Genomic DNA, 18756 nt, shown 5'->3' with positions numbered 1-18756 from the left:
TGCCCCATGTAAATAGCCTCCTTGGTGTTATGTAATTCTACTGTGTTAGTAAATATTTTCTTAACTCTATTGCTTGAACTGCACTGTTGGTTAAGGGCTTGTAAAGTAAGCATTTCACGATAAGGTCTACACCTGTTGTATTCGGCGCAGTTGACAAATCAAATTGGATTTGATTTGATTTGACACACACACACACACACACACACAACAATAATAATCCAGACAGTTAATCCTCGACTGTATAGCCGTTTCATCTATACTTCCTGTTCCTCTGATTACTATACTGTAGCCCCGATATGACAGAGAAAACAAGTTGATGTCATAGATATAACACCTAGCTGAAGACCCACCTGTCATTCACCTCTTTACACACACAGACACACTCTGAGCCGAGTTAAGAGTAAACGACAGCACTTCCATGCCCCGTGCTATAATTAGCCCCAATGGTCTAGTCTGGGATAATGAGATATAAAAGCCTCACCTGATTCACTGATCCCGGTATAGTACTACAGACCTCAGAACTGTTCGGTTACCTCTCTGTTAGCCATTGAGACAGTGGTTAGTGGCATACAGGAGACAGAGAGAGAGAGAGTTTGCGATGCACAGAGGAATACCAACAAGAGAGGGATATAGTCCAGACAATAGAGGTAAGACAACGTTAGTATTGTTTGAGGGTGGTGATGGTGGTGGTGGGGCCGGGGGGCTTAAACTCAGTGTAAGGATCCAGTATCTTTCATCTTTTAGATTCTCTTAAACCCTGTAGGATTGTTATTTTATGATGTAATGCTAGTCTGAAGGATAAGGTATTTTCTACATGATCCATAAGATGATGAGCAGTATTCTTTCAGTTAGTGGATATGTACTGTACAGTGTGTGTTCCAATAGAGCATAGCAATCAAATCGTAGCTAATCTATCAACAGGAACACATCTCTTTAGTTTGTGTATCAAAAATATTTTTTTAAAGGTTAATGTTTTTCCAGGCTGTTTTTCCAGGATGAAGCCCAGACGCCTGCTTTCCTCCGTGGAGCTGTTGCCTACCATCAGTGAGCTGCAGGAAGGAGTTCTGGAGGACGGGGAAGACGAGTACCCCACTATGGAGGAGTATGTGAACTCCATCAAGAAACTCTCCCAGACCGCCCCGTACCCCCTCCACGGCCCACTGCGGGGGCACCGGCGATGGATAACCCACTCGGCCACCCATCCCGCCGGAAGATGCCCCACTGTAGCCCCATTGGCGCCCTATAACAAAGCCATGGCATATGCTCCTCGGATCCCCAGTGGTCTATCGGATGTGTCACTCATGGTCGCCCATCCTTTGGACTGTGTAACCCGGGTATGTTCCGGCCGAGACCCCCTGAATTGGTTGTTTGCGCAGGCCCAGTTTTCCGGGTTGACGTGACTAAGAAAGTCCCAGGCTTCTGTTTTTGACGGTGCTGTGGAGAAGGCCTCGGGGCTTTGCTGAACTCTTTGGTGAACAGGAAGCATAGTCTGGATTACATTACTGGATTAACCCAGCGTGGGATTGGAGGTTGAGGTAGTCATGGATGATTTGTGAACGTTGTCTTAACTCTCCCATGTATTCTACTGTATGAACTGAGTCCCTCCAGGTATGACCAGAGTTGAAGGGTGTCCTAATATGGACACCGTAGAAGACACCTTACAAAGTGAGGGTTGAACAAGGAGGGGGCAGAGGGATTCAGCCCAATGAATTTACACCTTAGCTGCTTTATCTCTCTGGATATCCTCGTAATGATAGTATTTTGTAAGGAACTATTTTGTAAATAGAAGCTGTAAATACTGCACATGATTGTCTGTAAATATCTTTGTGTGACCAACACAATTAAAACAACAATGGTATTCAAAAACATTATCACAGTCATTGACTCTGTCACTCACAATCAAGGCAATTATTTTCTCTTTGTCTTCAAGAACAGACTTTTTTTCCCCTTCTTGATGTGACAGCAAATGTTATCTATCGTCTTTCTTAAGCACTGCTCTGTGCTCTGGTTCTGGTCTGTTAGGCTCCTTAAGTTTCCGTTTCTACTAATGTTGCAAGCGTGTGGTGAGCAAAGACAGTTGGCGCTACAGCGCATTAGCAATAGCGCTACCTTGGCCTAGGTCCATCCCCCTTTCATATCAAGACAAAGGGAGGAGACAGGGAGTTCAAGTTTACAACACCCAGAATATACAGTAGATGACTTGCACTGTACAGATTCTGCTGAAGCATCATTAGGTCCTGCTCCAAAGAAACACCACTCATTTTAAGATGTTGAGTAACAATGTTTTTCAGTGGACAGTACCATGAAATGACACTTTATGAGAAAGAGCAACAGTGTTTGCGATAACCCACAACTTGTGAACTATTGCCCTAATTTGTGTCAGTCATGATCTTGGACTTGACTCATTAGCAGTGGCTCACATACTTGGAGGTGTAGTCAGAGTACAGTATTGGTCATATAATGAATGATAAATAAAACAAAAAGTCAAATCAGGTCTTTACCACTCAACTTGCTGAGCATGGTCCCACATGGTAAATTAATTTGAGCAGAATTGGTTAAATATCATACAAGCACAGGAGGTTGGTGGCACCTTAATTGGGGAGGACGGGCTCTTGGTAATGGCTGGAGCGGAATAAGTAGGATGGTATCAAATACATCAAATACATGGTTTCCAGCCATTATTATGAGCCTTCCTCCCCTCAGCAGCCTCCACTGCATAATACATGAACCAGATTTTTCTTTAAATTTTCAGATGTAATCATATGTAGTGTAATTACATTGAATTTTCCTGCCTCATGAAGCCATCTATTTAGTGTTATTACATTTAAAAACACAGCTGTTTTTTGTTATTTATCATGAAAAAACATGTTTCAGCATCAATTAAAACCGGACATATCACATCACAGAATAGGAGACATTTAGTATCTCAACCGGCTTCCATATTTTCTTCAAGAAAATGACTGACAGTTGTGGCTGATTTGCGTGATGTATTGGTGTTTCTACCTTCTTTCCCTTTGTGCTGTTGTGTTGTGCCCAATAATGTTTGTACCATGTTTTGTTTTTTTACCCCTTTTTTCTCCCCAATTTCGTGGTATTCAATTGTTAGTAGTTACTGTCTTGTCTCATCGCTACAACTCCCGTACGGGCTCGGGAGAGACGAAGGTCGAGAGTCATGCGTCCTCCGATACACAACCCAACCAAGCCGCACTGCTTCCTAACACAGCGCGCACCAATGTGTCAGAGGAAACACCGTGCACCTAGTGACCTGGTCAGCGTGCACTGCACCCAGCCCGCCACAGGAGTCGCTAGTGCACGATGAGACAAGGATATCCCTCCCTAACCCGGACGACACGAGGCCAATTGTGCGTCACCCCATGGACTTCCTGGTCGCGGCTGACTGCGACAGAGCCTGGGCTCAAACCCAGAGTCTCTGGTGGCACAGCTAACACTGCGATGCAGTGCCTTAGGCCACTGCGCCACCCGAGAGGCTTTTTGTACCATGTTTTGTGCTGCTACCATGTTGTGTTGCTACCATGTTGTGTTGCTACCATGCTATGTTGTCATGTGTTGCTGCCTTGCTATGTTGTTGTCTTTAGGTCTCTCTTTATGTAGTGTTGTGTTGTCTCTCTTGTCGTTTATTATTCCAGCCCCTGTCCCCGCAGGAGGCCTTTTGCCTTATGGTAGGCCGTCATTATAAATAAGAATGTGTTCTTAACTGACTTGCCTAAGTTAAATAAAGGTTAAATGAAAAAAAAAAACACAAAATAAAAGAACGACATGGGGACAGAAGCCCGAAAACTAATCTCTGACAAGACACCACACCACAAATGACTGAAAACTCCAGGAACATCCTGGGTTTAATCATTCACTTCTGGTAAAACACATGTCGGTCTACATGTTCTAGTGTTGACGAGCATGATTCATATGACATGGTAGATTTAGGTTTGTGGGTTCACAGAATAGAGATGACTGGTCATCGTGTCATCATGACGTTGCTGTTACTACTTGCCCCAGACAGCATTTCTGACCTGGGCATGCTGGTGGAGAAGAAGGAGAAGAACCATCAACTCTCTACGCAGTTCATACACTTTTTCTTTCACTTTTCCCTTTTTCTTTCACTTTTCCCTTTTTCTTTCACTTTTCCCTTTTTTGGTTATTTCTATTCAAGAAAGTTTGGGGTGAGGTTTGTCTTCCGAAGTACCACCTCTTGTTTGACCCCCAGATCTGTGATGTCATAAAGAGCAGTTTTCAGGAGGAAGTCATTGGAAGGAGACCTCGGATCTGTCCAACTAATGAATCTGAGACAGCCTAATTTACATGATTGAAAAGAACAGGTTTGCAGACAGCTCCGCCTGCAAAGAGGCCACTTCGACATGAATCACAGTGACTTGCAACACGGACTCACCCTGGCCTCCACTTTCCCCCAGCCACAGTTAGGAAGTTAGAAGTGAAGGCTCTCGTGGCCGCATATTTATCTGCAGACTCCCATCTTCCCTCCGCCCCTTCCACCCTCCGCTCTGTAGTCCAACATTCCTTCATTTCTACCCTAGTGAGCTGGGAAATTCCAGGGGGAGGTCTGCTGTTTCTTTGACACATGGGATTTGGGAAAACCCTCTGCAGTTTATAAAAAGGACAATGGATCCCACTAGTTCTTCACTTTTCACTTTCACTTCACGGCCTCTTGACTCCTCACCTCCCCATCTTCTCACCTCTCGCTAATTACATTCACGATGGCCTTCGCACCAAAAGCCTGCAGTCTTTTCCTGGTGGTTTTGCTGGGAGTTTGTATACAGCTCAACGGAGGTAAGATTTCAAAGTCATTTCAACAATGTCAGCTACGATGTATGGAATGTAAGGTGCGGTGTGCATTCTGTACCATGTACCTGACTGACTAGGGATTTTGCAGTTACTAGGCTACGGTGCATATAGTGGCTGTCATATAGCATAACATTAGTGTAGAATACTATAGAAATACAGTTTCTTCTTAGAACAAGCAATGTGCAAATATGCGTTCATGTGAATTTCTATCCAAAATCCAATTTGAAAACGTATTTTTCATAAAACGACTTTTCCATTCAAATGTTTGACCATGTTAATTGATGTTCATAACTCTCATTACAGCTCAACACGTTCCAGGTGCCAGATGCAAATGCCCAGGAACCATTATGCACACTCAGGAAATCATTGGTGACTTTGAAATCATCGAAAATACCCACTACTGTGACACTACTGAAATCATGTAAGTAACTGCATTCATTTAAGCAGAAAGTGGTTTCTCTCTCTTTTTTTGGTTTGTTTGTCAGTTTACGACATTAACTTATGACATGACATCACCTCTATCAGCCTTATACCAGTTGTGTGACACAAGCATTAATTGTGTGTATGTATGGTTTGTTATTTTCAGTGTTACACTGGCAGAAGATGGAGCCAAAAGGTGCCTGAACCCTGTTGGAAGAAAGGCCATGTTTTTCGTCAACTGCTGGAACAGGTAAGATAGATCAAATCAAAGTTATTGTAATTATAAAAGTTACTGTAATTATAGTTTAATCACACCATTAACTAGCAGACATGAGGCTAAAGCATGCAAAAGCAAAAGACCTTAGCACATACTTTAGAAACATCCTACACCATTTGACTTAATATAATCCATGTAACATTAGTCCTTTCTGAGAATAACACTCTTCTCCCTCCTTCCAAATAGAATAAACAAGGACAACACGCAAAAGAAGAGGTGTCTTAAGAGAAAAGCAGAGTGAATGTAACGGAGGAGGGGAGAAGGGGCATGGAAAACCCAACAGCTGGATTTTCCCTGAAGTCATGTGACCAATCACACACAAGAAGAATGTTGGGGGCTGACACTGCACTTTAGAGAGAGAGAGAGAGAGAGAGAGAGAAAGAGAGAGAGAAAGAGAGAAAGAAAGAAAGAATGAGAGAGAGAGAGAGAGCGAGAGAGAGAGAGAGAGAGAAAGAGAGAAAGAAAGGAAGAAAGGAAGAATGAGAGAGAGAGCGAGAGAGAGAGAGGGAGAAAGAGAGAAAGAAAGAAAGAAAGAAAGAAAGAGAGAGAGAGAGGGAGAGGGAGAAAGAGAGAAAGAAAGAAAGAAAGAAAGAAAGAAAGAAAGAAAGGAAGGAAGAATGAGAGAGAGAGAGGAGGGACTTTCAGTTTCCTTTGTGATTATGGGTTACAGCACTGTATACAACTACAAGTATACAAGACTAATTGTGAGACATTTAAATATATATGTAAAACTCTTTATTTATTTTTCTATTTGATATTTAAATAAGTGTATATTAATGAACAGATAAATATGATTTTGATCCAACTGAATTAAAAAGATTTTTGACACACCTTAAAGATTCAACGTTCTCTTAAATCATAACACTCCATTTGTTATGAATGCTTATACCAAGTCTTATGACGCAATATGGGGTGACACAAGCATTATTACTGTCACAATGAATGAATAGGGCCTTATACACATAGTCTATAGAGAGTGCTATGGGAACCGTTCCTTTAACATTTAACAGAGTGTGACACACTCTGGAGAGAGAGGGGGTCCCATGTATGGCAACACTGCAATAAGACCCGTGATCATGACTTAAACATAGTTGGTCTCAACAGCTGCAGAGGGGGTTGGCTGAGAAACGAAGGCTGGACTTCCAGGTCAGGAGGAAAATGTACTGATGCCATAGCGACCTGGGGTGAACCTCATGAACTGTGTTAGACATATTACAGTCACGTGTAATAATCCTACATATATCGGATTTATTGGCGCAAAAGAAATGTGAAATAAATGTCAAAATAAATGTTCATGATCATATAATGTTGATTTCCAGCCATTACAATACTGTCAATGTGCACCATCTACTGGAGAACCTTAGTACCTAAACTCAGATAATCATTGACTTGTGTAATTATAGCGTTACTACACAAACATAAAGAAACTTAATATAAAGGTATGAAATCAACTTAATGTAAAGATATAAGATCAGCTGAATGTAAAGGTACAAGATCAACTTAATATAAAGGTATGAAATCAACTTAATGTAAAGATATAAGATCAGCTGAATGTAAAGGTACAAGATCAACTTAATATAAAGGTATGAAATCAACTTAATGTAAAGATATAAGATCAGCTGAATGTAAAGGTACAAGATCAACTTAATATAAAGGTATGAAATCAACTTAATGTAAAGATATAAGATCAACTTAATATAAACATATAAGATCAACTTAATATAATGGTATGAAATCAACTTAATGTAAAGGTATAAGATCAACTAAATATAAACATATAAGATCAACTTAAAGGTATAAGACAAACTTAATATAAAGTGTTACCTAATAGTCAACTACACAGGTATAATAGCAACTTAATGTCAAGTGTTACCAAGTAGTCAGTGATAATACCAGAAAATGATTTAGATGCCAATATTTACCCTCTAAATAAATCAAAGATAATTTAGCTTTCTAAATCAATGTAGATCATTTAGCTCTCTAAATCAATGAAGATAATGTAGCTTTATCAATAAATCATGATAATGTAGCTTTATAAATCAATCAAGATAATGTAGCTTTCAAAATAAATTAAGATGACGTAGCTTTCTAAATGTGTCATTGAAAACAACAAAAGGCTCTAGGAGGTCTTGAATATACAGTTGAAGTCGGAAGTTTACAAACACCTTAGCCAGATACATTTAAACTCAGTTTTTCACAATTCCTGACATTTAATCCTAGTAAAAATTCCCTGTCTTAGTTCAGTTAGGATCACCACTTTATTTTAAGAACGTGAAATGTCAGAATAATAGTAGAGAGAATGATTTATTTCAGATTTTATTTCTTTCATCACATTCCCAGTGGGTCAGAAGTTTACATACACTAAATTAGTATTTGGTAGCGTTGCCTTTAAATAGTTTAACTTGGGTCAAACGTTTCGGGTAGTCTTCCACAAGCTTCCCACAATAAGTTAGCCCATTCCTACTGACAGAGCTGGAGTAACTGAGTCAGGTTTGTAGGCCTCCTTGCTCGCACATGCTTTTTCAGTTCTGCCCACACATTTTCTATAGGATTGAGGTCAGGACTTTATGATGGCCACTCCAGTACCTTGACTTTGTTGTCCTTTTTTGCCACAACTTTGGAAGTATGCTTGGGGTCATTGTCCATTTGGAAGACCCATTTGCGACCAAGCTTTAACTTCCTGACTGATGTCTTGAGATGTTGCTTCAATATATCCACATAATTTTCCTTCCTCATCAAGCCATCTATTTTGTGAAGTGCACCATTCCCTCCTGCAGCAAAGCACCTCCACGACATGATGATGCCACCCCCTGTCACGGCCGTCCTCCTCTTCATCTGAAGAGGAGAGGCGAGAAGGATCGGAGGACCAGCCTGTGCCCAGGGTCCCTCTCCGTTCAGTATCTCCTCCCATGTCCAGGAGTCCTGTGATGGCTTGTTTCAGCGCAGCTCGCATTAGCTTCACGGTTGTTATTTTGTTTACTGTTTTTGTATAGTGTTTCAGAGTTCAGTTCTTTCTTTAATTAAACATTCAACATGAACACATATCACGCTGCATTTTGGTCCTCCGATCCTTCTCGCCTCTCCTCTTCAGATGAAGAGGACGACCGTGACACCCCCGTGCTTCACGGTTGGGATGGTGTTCTTCGGCTTGCAAGCATTTTCCTCCAAACATAACAATGGTCATTATGGTCAAACAGTTCTATTTTTGTTTCATCAGACCAGAGGACATTTCTCCAAAAAGTATGATCTTTGTCCCCATGTGCAGCTGCAAACCGTAGTCTGGATTTTTTATGACGGTTTTGGAGCAGTGGCTTCTTCCTTGCCGAGCTGCCTTTCAGGTTATGTCAATATAGGACTCGTTTTACTGTGGATATAGATACTTTTGTACCTGTTCCTCCAGCATCTTTACAAGGTCCTTTGCTGTTGTTCTGGGATTGATTTACACTTTTCACACCAAAGTACATTCATCTCTAGGAGACAGAACGCGTCTCCTTCCTGAGCGGTATGATGGCTGTGTGGTTCCATGGTGTTTATACTTGCGTACTATTGTTTATACAGATGAACGTGGTACCTTCATGCATTTGGAAATTGCTCCCAAGGATAAACCAGACTTGTGGAGGTCTACAATTGTTTTCTGAGGTCGTGGCTGATTTCTTTTGATTTTCCCAAGCTTCAATGCCATACAACTCTCCTTCCGTGGCCTCCAATTGCTCTTAAATACAAGTAAAACTAAATGCATGCTCTTCAACCGATCGCTACCTGCACCTGCCCGCCTGTCCAACATCACTACTCTGGACGGCTCTGACTTAGAATACGTGGACAACTACAAATACTTAGGTGTCTGGTTAGACTGTAAACTCTCTTTCCAGACCCATATCAAACATCTCCAATCCAAAGTTAAATCTAGAATTGGCTTCCTATTCCGCAACAAAGCATCCTTCACTCATGCTGCCAAACATACCCTTGTAAAACTGACCATCCTACCAATCCTCGACTTTGGCGTTGTCATTTACAAAATAGCCTCCAATACCCTACTCAACAAATTGGATGCAGTCTATCACAGTGCAATCGGTTTTGTCACCAAAGCCCCATATACTACCCACCATTGCGACCTGTACGCTCTCGTTGGCTGGCCCTCGCTTCATACTCGTCGCCAAACCCACTGGCTCCATGTCATCTACAAGACCCTGTTAGGTAAAGTCCCCCCTTATCTCAGCTCACTGGTCACCATAGCATCTCCCACCTGTAGCACACGCTCCAGCAGGTATATCTCTCTAGTCACCCCCAAAACCAATTCTTACTTTGGCCGCCTCTCCTTCCAGTTCTCTGCTGCCAATGACTGGAACGAACTACAAAAATCTCTGAAACTGGAAACACTTATCTCCCTTACTAGCTTTAAGCACCAACTGTCAGAGCAGCTCACAGATTACTGCACCTGTACATAGCCCACCTATAATTTAGCCCAAACAACTACCTCTTTCCCTACTGTATTTAATTAATTTATTTATTTTGCTCCTTTGCACCCCATTATTTTTATTTCTACTTTGCCCATTCTTCCATTGCAAATCTACCATTCCAGTGTTTTACTTGCTATATTGTATTTACTTTGCCACCATGGCCTTTTTTTGCCTTTACCTCCCTTATCTCACCTCATTTGCTCACATCGTATATAGACTTGTTTCTACTTTATTATTGACTGTATGTTTGTTTTACTCCATGTGTAACTCTGTGTCGTTGTATGTGTCGAACTGCTTTGCTTTATCTTGGCCAGGGCGCAATTGTAAATGAGAACTTGTTCTCAACTTGCCAACCTGGTTAAATAAAGGTGAAAAAAATAAATAAATGTCAAGCAAAGAGGCACTGAGTTTGAAGGTAGGCCTTGAAATACATCCACAGGTACACCTCCAATTGACTCAAATGATGTTAATTAGCCCATCAGAAGCTTCGAAAGCCATGACATAAATTTCTTGAATTTTCCAAGCTGTTTAAAGGCACAGGCAACTTAGTGTATGTAAACTTCTGACCTACTGGAATTGTGATAAAGTTAATTATAAGTGAAATAATCTGTCTGGTAACAATTTTTTGAAAAATTACTGTTATGCACAAAGTAGATGTCCCAACTGACTTGCCAAAACTGTAGTTTGTGGTTGAAAAACGAGTTTTAATGACTCCAACTAATGACTCCGACTTCAGCTGTAGAAGTGTTTCTTACTGATTTGCTGCAGCGGCCTAGTTTCTTCCCTTTTAGATACACCATGTATGTGTCCTAAATGGCACCCTATTCACTATATGGTGCACTTCTTTTGACCAGGACTCTTGTCAAAAGTAATGCACTATAAAAGGAATAGGGTGCCATTTGGGACGTAGGATGTTTCTCCAGCGTGATGAGCTCCAAGGCAACACTTCTTGCGTTTTGACCATTACTTTGCTGTGGAGATAAACTTTGCTGGAGGGTGTCAGAACTGGCCTTCTCACTCGGGGGAAATCAAAGTGCTGCTGGTGGTCAGCGAGAGCCAAGGAGTGTGGGAGAGAATAGATCCTCCATAAGCTTTCTTATTCCCAGACCAGAGTTCTGAGGCTGCTGAGCTTCCTTTTGTATGAGTGCACACGCACGCACGCACACACATGCACGCACGCACGCACGCGCACACTCACACGCACGCGCACATGCACACACACACACACACACACACACACACACACACACACACACACACACACACACACACACACACACACACACACACACACACACACACACACACACACACACACACACACACACACACACACACACACACACACACACACACTCTATAATAAAACCTGCCGCATGAGATCATAAACCAAAAACAAAGCATAGAAACATGGCAGATGAAAGAGTGCTTAGGCATATCTGCCTGTGGCATACCCTGCAGTATATACAGTATCTCCTGGAATTAAATAATCTGTTAAGACAGATATGAACAATATCTCAGTGAAGTTGTTGAGAGAAGACGAGGCCTGTTACATTACTATGGCCCAATGGGCGATGTAGGGAATAGGATGCCATTTGGGATCTGGCCTCTATGAACTGTTGTCATCATACTATTTGGAACACAAGATGGAAATGGACATTTACTAAAATGATCATTGATAGGTCATTGATCATCTCCACCTGATCGTCTCCACCTGAGGTTCATGGTTAGGTAAGTGGAAAACACTCTACTTGATGTTAGAAAGGCTTCAAATCTGGTTGCATGCTGTTTCATTTGTTGCCTGATGTTCCTCACTCTAGCTGTCAGAACAGCAGAACCTCCGAGTAAGAGAACCTTTCCTTAAGAAACTAGATCAACAAATACATCATCAATTTATCGTCTGCATGTTGTCAACAAAGCAGTAGGATTTTCAATGGGTGCCGTTTCATGTTTCAGCAAAATTGCCACTAATAATTTGTCTGGCACTTTTGCAGAAGCCTCCCACCGACGAGTGTGTTTAATTTTTTAACATTCTGCGGCAAAGGCACAAATCCTGAGAGAAATATTTTGCATTTGATTTCCATGATATGTGTTGTTCCCGCCTGCTTTAAAGCTTATATATAGCTTTTAAAAAAGGACTGGGCTGTCTCCCACAGTGTAATACTCTCTCGTGTAGGAGAACAGCAGCGGCTGTTAAAATCAAAGATGTGTGAGAGCTGCCACTGCCTGGCTTCTGTTGGAATCCAACAAACCCATGCTGTTCGTAAGATGTAAAATAAAATAAAAAATAAAAAATGGCAACCTAATATATTATTTATACATGTGGAGCCCATTCACTTGTTGATGTAGCTGTCAGACAAAGGGAAGAGGGTAAATTGCCCCTAACACGTTATCCCCATGCAATATTCATACGGCTACTGCTATAACATGGCTTTCATGAGTTCTCTTTGTTGCTCTACAGGCCGTGAAGAGAGTGGGCATCAATTATATGAAAATAGTCAAGAGAGAACGCTGTGAAGAACGGAACGACACACAAACAAATAAACAACTGTGCCAAACGACTCTAGAAAGCCCTGCTTTGACTATGTTGGCTAGGGGTTCTCTTCAAAGACTGTGTGTGGGTGTGTGTGTGTGTGTGTTCGTGTGTTTGTGTGTGCATGGATACACTCTATACAACCATATGTGTGTACACTGGCATGTGTGTGTGTGGAAACACTGTATACATCCATGTGTGTGTGTGTGTGTGTGTGTGTGTGTGTGTGTGTGTGTCTGTGTGTGTGTGTGTGTGTGTGTGTGTGTTTTATGCGTCACCATGGGTATATGAATGACGCTTCAGGGTTAGGAGGAAAACAACTCATGTCCCTTCTTGTCAATCACCCAGCTTCGACCCAGAAATAAAGAATGACACACGCACCCAGCGACTCTCTCTCATTGTCTAGTGGGCCTGCCTGCCTGTCCAAGGCCCACCGCTCCCCAGATGCAGAGATGCAGACCACATGTCATTTTCAGTGCAGAGAGAGGTTACTATACAGGCAGGGAGAGAGAACACATCACAGAGTAACTTGCATAAACAGAACAGGAGACTCACCAGGAGCTAATGTAGAAGGCAGCACCCACCACAGGGAAACTCCATCTTAAATACATCAAGCTGTTGCCCCATCAATCCAAACACTGAACTCTATGTGAAATCTAGACGAATCGAGGTGAATGGCATGAACATGGCATGATATGAAATGTCCCCTGATACTTCGCCTTTGTTAGGCTTGAATAGGAGATTTGAGAAAAATACGTCAAAACATGACTTTGCTCTAGCTGGTTTGGACAGAAATGTATTTAAATGATTGTTTTATTCATCGTGGTAATGGACTGTGGCAAAGGATCTTGGATTGAGAAATTACACAAATGGGATTTTCTTCCATCTGATGTAGCTAACATTGAAGTCCAGAGTGAATGGTAGGGTTGTCATTTGCAGGGGAGAGGGAGAAACCACCACATGGAAAACAGAAATACAAAGTCTGTCTAGGGGATTGTTTCTGGACACCGGTCCAGGTCTTTGACTACTGAACTCTTCTGTCTGTCAAGTTTTGAGAATCAGTGTCAGGAGCTTATACACACACAAACATGGACACACACACACACACACACACACACACACACACACACACACACACACACACACACACACACACACACACACACACACACACACACACACACACACACACACACACACACACACACACACACACACACACACACACACTTTCTCTCTAACAGAGGATAAGGCTGGTTGCAAATTTGCATATGCTGCTCACTGACAAGAACTTACAGGAGGCTGAGAATGGAGTGTGAGGTGATCTCACCACACTGTAGTATATTCATACTTTGCTTGTATGCTAATCCTTTTCATATGGTCATAGAGCTGGGATTGCACTGTGCCATTTAATTATCACAAAGTCACTGGAACATTCTGCTGAGAGACACACCGCAAGGAATGAGCCAAACATCATATGGAAATGTATTCAGCTCCATAGCCCCAACAGTAGTTGCAGTAGGTAAATCCACATTTCCAAGAGACACAGTAGTTAGAATCAATCAGGCAAGTTTCATTCCTGCGTCGCAACAAGGGAACAAGCAATCAGCTGAACAGAGCTCGTGGGTCGAACCTCAACTAATACATTAAACCGAACACAGACATTGCTTAGTTGTTTTGCTTGTTTCTTGGAAATAAAGTAGATGGTTGTAGTTACAAATCTAAACCTACAGGGGGCAGCATATACACTCTGCTCTACTAGTCCCCCTTATCAGCATGCTGGAACATTCTCCTGTACCCACGGACTCCTGTTGTGCCCACCGTTAAGGAGGATACAGGGCTTACAGCAGTATTGAATTCATTAACCTTTTCTCCATTCCGGTCCAAAATGGGAGCAGGACCGCAATTGTTGGAAATAACCCCCTCTGCACTTTAAACAGTTTATTGAAAGGGTCACGGATGGATGAAGAGGGGCTGAAGAAGGGGCTCACCCTTATTTGTTACTTATCCGAAAAGTGTCATCTTGCATCAGGTGGTTAGTTATTCAGCAACTCACCGTGCGATAATAGGCATGACTACGTTGCCCATTACCGTCGCCTTAACCTGCGCTTGACGTGCTACTTTTGGACAAGAGACAAATTTGAACAAAAACTTGGTAATTGTCTCACTGGAGACCGTCTGATGGGGCGCTGGAGTTGAGAGGGAGTGTTCAGCTAGCGTCTGTGTCAGGTTAGTCAGTGTAGCGTGGCATCATAAGGAGTAAGAGGCTTCGGCTCGGAGAGAGACAAGTTCATCTCAATCGGTTCGGGCGATTGCTATTGGCCGGATCACTTTGAGCATGGTGACTTCTTAACAACAGGATGTTGCTCAAACCTGATGCGGCATGAAGTCTTTGAGGAACATTCTATTTGTGTAAGATCATTAGATTGTATGTCATATTCTGTTATCACTGACAGCTTCATACTGTATGTTAAAAAGCTCAGAGTATCATATTTAAGGTAAATCCCCACTCATTCCCCACTAAGGGAAAGACAGATGGAGCTAGAGATCGCTTCATCCTGAAGTTGAATATTCATAGAATCTTAATCTTTTAAATATTATGTGTATTGTAAATGAAAGGTTTCCAAAAGTTAAAGCAAGGAGGATTGAACTTTTTTTGGCTACCAATAACGAGCACCGATAACGCTGTGAAAGTTCAGATATTGACGTCTGATTTTGGCAGAACAACGAGGCAGGAGACGATAATTTATGCAATATCTGATCAACATTCAAGATAACCCTGAAATCTTCCAGTTCCAAATGCCATGTGTGATATGTGCAACAGCACAAAGCAGACAACTTAGATTGCCTGAGGGAGCTCGGTGCTCTGATGAGCAAGGAAGAGCACAGTGGCACAACTATTACATTACCGGAGCCAAAAAAGCCAACCATGTTCAGTTTCAACGGTGAACTGTGGTAACCAAGTCAATATGACCTCAAGCATTTCAACCAGTGGTGGTTGGAGCCGTTTAAGATGAGGGAGAATGATACATTTTTTAATGAACATGGCCTTATTTCTATTACAGCATATTGGATGACTGTCATTCATATTCCATTCATCTAGTTCAATGTAACATTAATAGGTTTACGGTACTACATGATGCTCAAACTTTCCCTGTACCCATCATGAGGTTGCTACAACCTAGTCTATGAATGAAAGTTTACAACGTAGGTGCACAGGTCGAGAGTATTTTGAGTAATCAAGGTGACAGACAGTGACACATTCAATACCGCATTGCACCCTTTTGCCTGCATCTTACTGATCTAGAGCATAATCATTAGTCCAACAGTTGCAAACAATTGTTTCTATTGGACAAATTCAGGTATGTTTATCCCTGTTTTGTTCTGTTTGCTTATTTTCAACAGAATCGGCACAATGAATACACCCCTGATCCCACGCAAACACAGTTCACTTTCATAGCAGCCACATACAAACAGCTCATTGTATATATAATTCCTTCTCGCATCTATCTACAGTCTCTCCTCCTCTCACCTTTTCCCTTCGCTTGTGGACTTAAGTGACGTCTGCTGTATGTGACTAGGCGAAAAAACCTTTCCAAGCCAAACTTTCATATCATGACTGCTAACCACTACACACAGCCTACACCATTGTCATGTCATAGTCAATATATATGCGAGAACTAACACGTTAATAAAACCAAAAGATTACCTTGACTTGGAAGACTTCCAGTGTTGGATAGCCATATCCAGCTAGCTAACATCGCATCCCTCTCTGTTTGAGCTGGTTGTTTGAGTAGGCTAAACTAGCTAGCTGCATTTGATGCTAGCTAAGTAAGTGAAAGTTAAAAAATATACTACGAAATATAGCTAGCTCTCTCTCTCGCTTCTCCTTACTTTTGTAATAAATAAATAAATAGCAAAACAGTGTGTTTTAATCAATTATTTGGTAGCACGTGAATATATTTAGTATAGTTTAATCTAAAACATTTAAAAATGTTTCACTTTTTTATTTGTATGAAATTCGCTAAGGAAGGTGGTCCTCCCCTTCCTCCTCTGAGGAGCACATCCACTGATTTCAACACCCATCACAGAGTGACAGAGAGAGGGAAAGAGAGGGAGATCAAGAAGAATTACAACCAGAGCGGAGAAGGAGAGGAACCTCTGGTGAATGAGGGACATGGAGAAGAGAGTAGGAAGAGAGAGATCAAAAATGGAGTGCTAAGGGAATGAGAACAGAGTAGAAGAGAGAGATGAACTGAAGTTACAGAGGCCAGCTCCAGAGTTAATAGGTAAGAACCTGCGAGAGAGAAAAGGATTTAATGAGCGAGGAGGAGGAGAGGAGTGAGAGATCAAGGAGGAGAAGACTCTAGGAAGCACCAGAATAGAAACTGTCCCTTGTAAAGTGAAACTTTTGATTGGAATTCAGGGACTACTGTAGCTCATGTATGGCAGACAATCAACCAGATAGCTATATTCTATTATTATACTCAACTGTTAAATCTTAACATAGAGAGTTTACAAACTTAACTTCACAAAAGAGTCTTCAAAAAACAATCAAAGCCAATCTCAAAGGGAAAATATAGATTGGCTACCTGACTGCATTGCAGCCCTTCCCTCTAAATGAGTCTCACTGAGTTGCTGGTGAGCAACAGACAGGCTAAATATAGCAACACTTGTTGACTGACAAGTAAACCACACCCATAATTGGTTTGGAGCCCCTCTGTGCCCAATTTACCACCTGTGGCTCCCTGAGCTACATATAGCTACTGGTACAGACTGTAGTATCAGGACAAGTACCAGGCATTGTTGGAGAGCTACATGTACCATCTGTCTTCTAAACCACTTATTTGTATTGTACTATAGTACCTAAGACTCTGTAAGTAACTTCTAGAATAAAAACAAGTCAGAGCTTGGGTAGTAACCTGCTTGATGAAGTTGAATGATTGAACTGAGTGCTGTACAATAGCTTGTGGCCGAACTTCAGATATGTGTGTGTAACCCCATTTCACTCCGAGCTCCTATTGACATCAATGCATTATTTGATTTACTGTACAGTATCCTATAATAGGATTCGGTGCTTAGAGCATCTGTGAATATAATAAGCATTCAGAGCCAGGCGAACAACAGTGTAGTATATCTTCAACACAAACAAAGTTGTTAACAGGAGGCTGGCGAAGCTGAACAAGAGGCCTGACTCCTTTACAACTGCAACAAGGGATGTGTCCCAAATGCCACACTATTCCCTTCCTAGTGCACTACTTTTGACCAGGGCACAAAGGGCTCTGGTCAAAAATAGGGCACTACATAACGAATAGGGTACCATTTGGGACATAGACAAGCATTACCACTGTGCCGTGCAATTACAATATAACAGACTTTTACAAGATGGCTATCAGCAATGAGAATTTGATTAATGCTATGGCCTCTGGACTCGAGTACTGCGGCAGACGAGGGCTGTGAAACACCCATTCTGAAGCCACTAGCTATACCAGTCCCTAATCACCACCAGCAGTGTGATGGTAGTAATGGTGTGTGTGTGTGTGAGGCAACAGTGAGCAGACATTCAGACATCACACACAAATTGCATGCTGGGCAGAGAGGAGTGTTAGCAGCGCCACGGGCTAGCGGACTTAAAGCACAATTAATGTAATGCGATGGAGCGGCTCGGCCCACGTTCTGTTTTCTCTCAATCAGCGAACAGACACTTCATCTGTCCCACGTTTGGTAATCTAATCAGTACAATGAATGACTCTCTGTCTCTGTCTCTCTACTGTATGGCTCAAGTGAGGTATATCTTTTAAAAGGCTTGGCTGCAAATCTTAAACTAAAGACAGAAAAGAACATTACAGTAGTGATTACAGTGAAGTTCTGGCCAAATGTATAATGTACAACGATGGTATTTATTTCTTTGAAATTTAGCAGGACGAAATATCTTGATATCTTGTTTTTAAGTGTCCAAATAAACTAAAATAAAAAATAACACTTACAAATTTGTAACAATAATAAAATTACTGTCTAATAATAATAACATTTAAATAATAATAATAATACAAACACTAAAAAACATAGATTAGCAGCATAAAAAAGACTACAACTAATACAAACTACTGCTACAACTACTAATACAACGAATACAAACTACTGCTACAACTACTAATACCACGAATACAAACTACTGCTACAACTACTAATACAACTAATACAAACTACTGCTACAACTACTAATACAACGAATACAAACTACTGCTACA

At 41.5% G+C, this 18756-nt stretch overlaps 2 protein-coding genes across 2 annotated transcripts; both read left to right on the top strand.

The window, feature by feature from the left end:
- Positions 1–453: 453 nt before the first annotated feature.
- On the top strand, positions 454–1841 carry si:ch73-6k14.2 (uncharacterized). Its single transcript, XM_065006761.1, has 2 exons — positions 454–647; positions 982–1841. Exons 1-2 carry the CDS (start codon positions 599–601, stop codon positions 1398–1400), a joined length of 468 nt encoding a protein of 155 aa, XP_064862833.1. The 5' UTR covers positions 454–598; the 3' UTR covers positions 1401–1841.
- A 2753-nt stretch (positions 1842–4594) lies between these two features.
- LOC115103535 (C-X-C motif chemokine 11-like) lies at positions 4595–6346 on the top strand. The gene is made up of 4 exons (XM_029624366.2): positions 4595–4803; positions 5122–5239; positions 5405–5488; positions 5702–6346. The coding sequence occupies exons 1-4, from the start codon at positions 4731–4733 to the stop codon at positions 5754–5756; spliced, it is 330 nt and encodes a 109-aa protein (XP_029480226.1). The 5' UTR covers positions 4595–4730; the 3' UTR covers positions 5757–6346.
- The last annotated feature ends 12410 nt before the right edge of the window (positions 6347–18756 follow it).

Source organism: Oncorhynchus nerka, linkage group LG21 (genome assembly GCF_034236695.1).
Source record: "Oncorhynchus nerka isolate Pitt River linkage group LG21, Oner_Uvic_2.0, whole genome shotgun sequence".
Classification (NCBI taxonomy): domain Eukaryota; kingdom Metazoa; phylum Chordata; class Actinopteri; order Salmoniformes; family Salmonidae; genus Oncorhynchus; species Oncorhynchus nerka.
The sequence above is the reverse complement of the archived record's forward strand: the minus strand, read 5'-3'. Positions and strand labels throughout refer to the sequence as shown.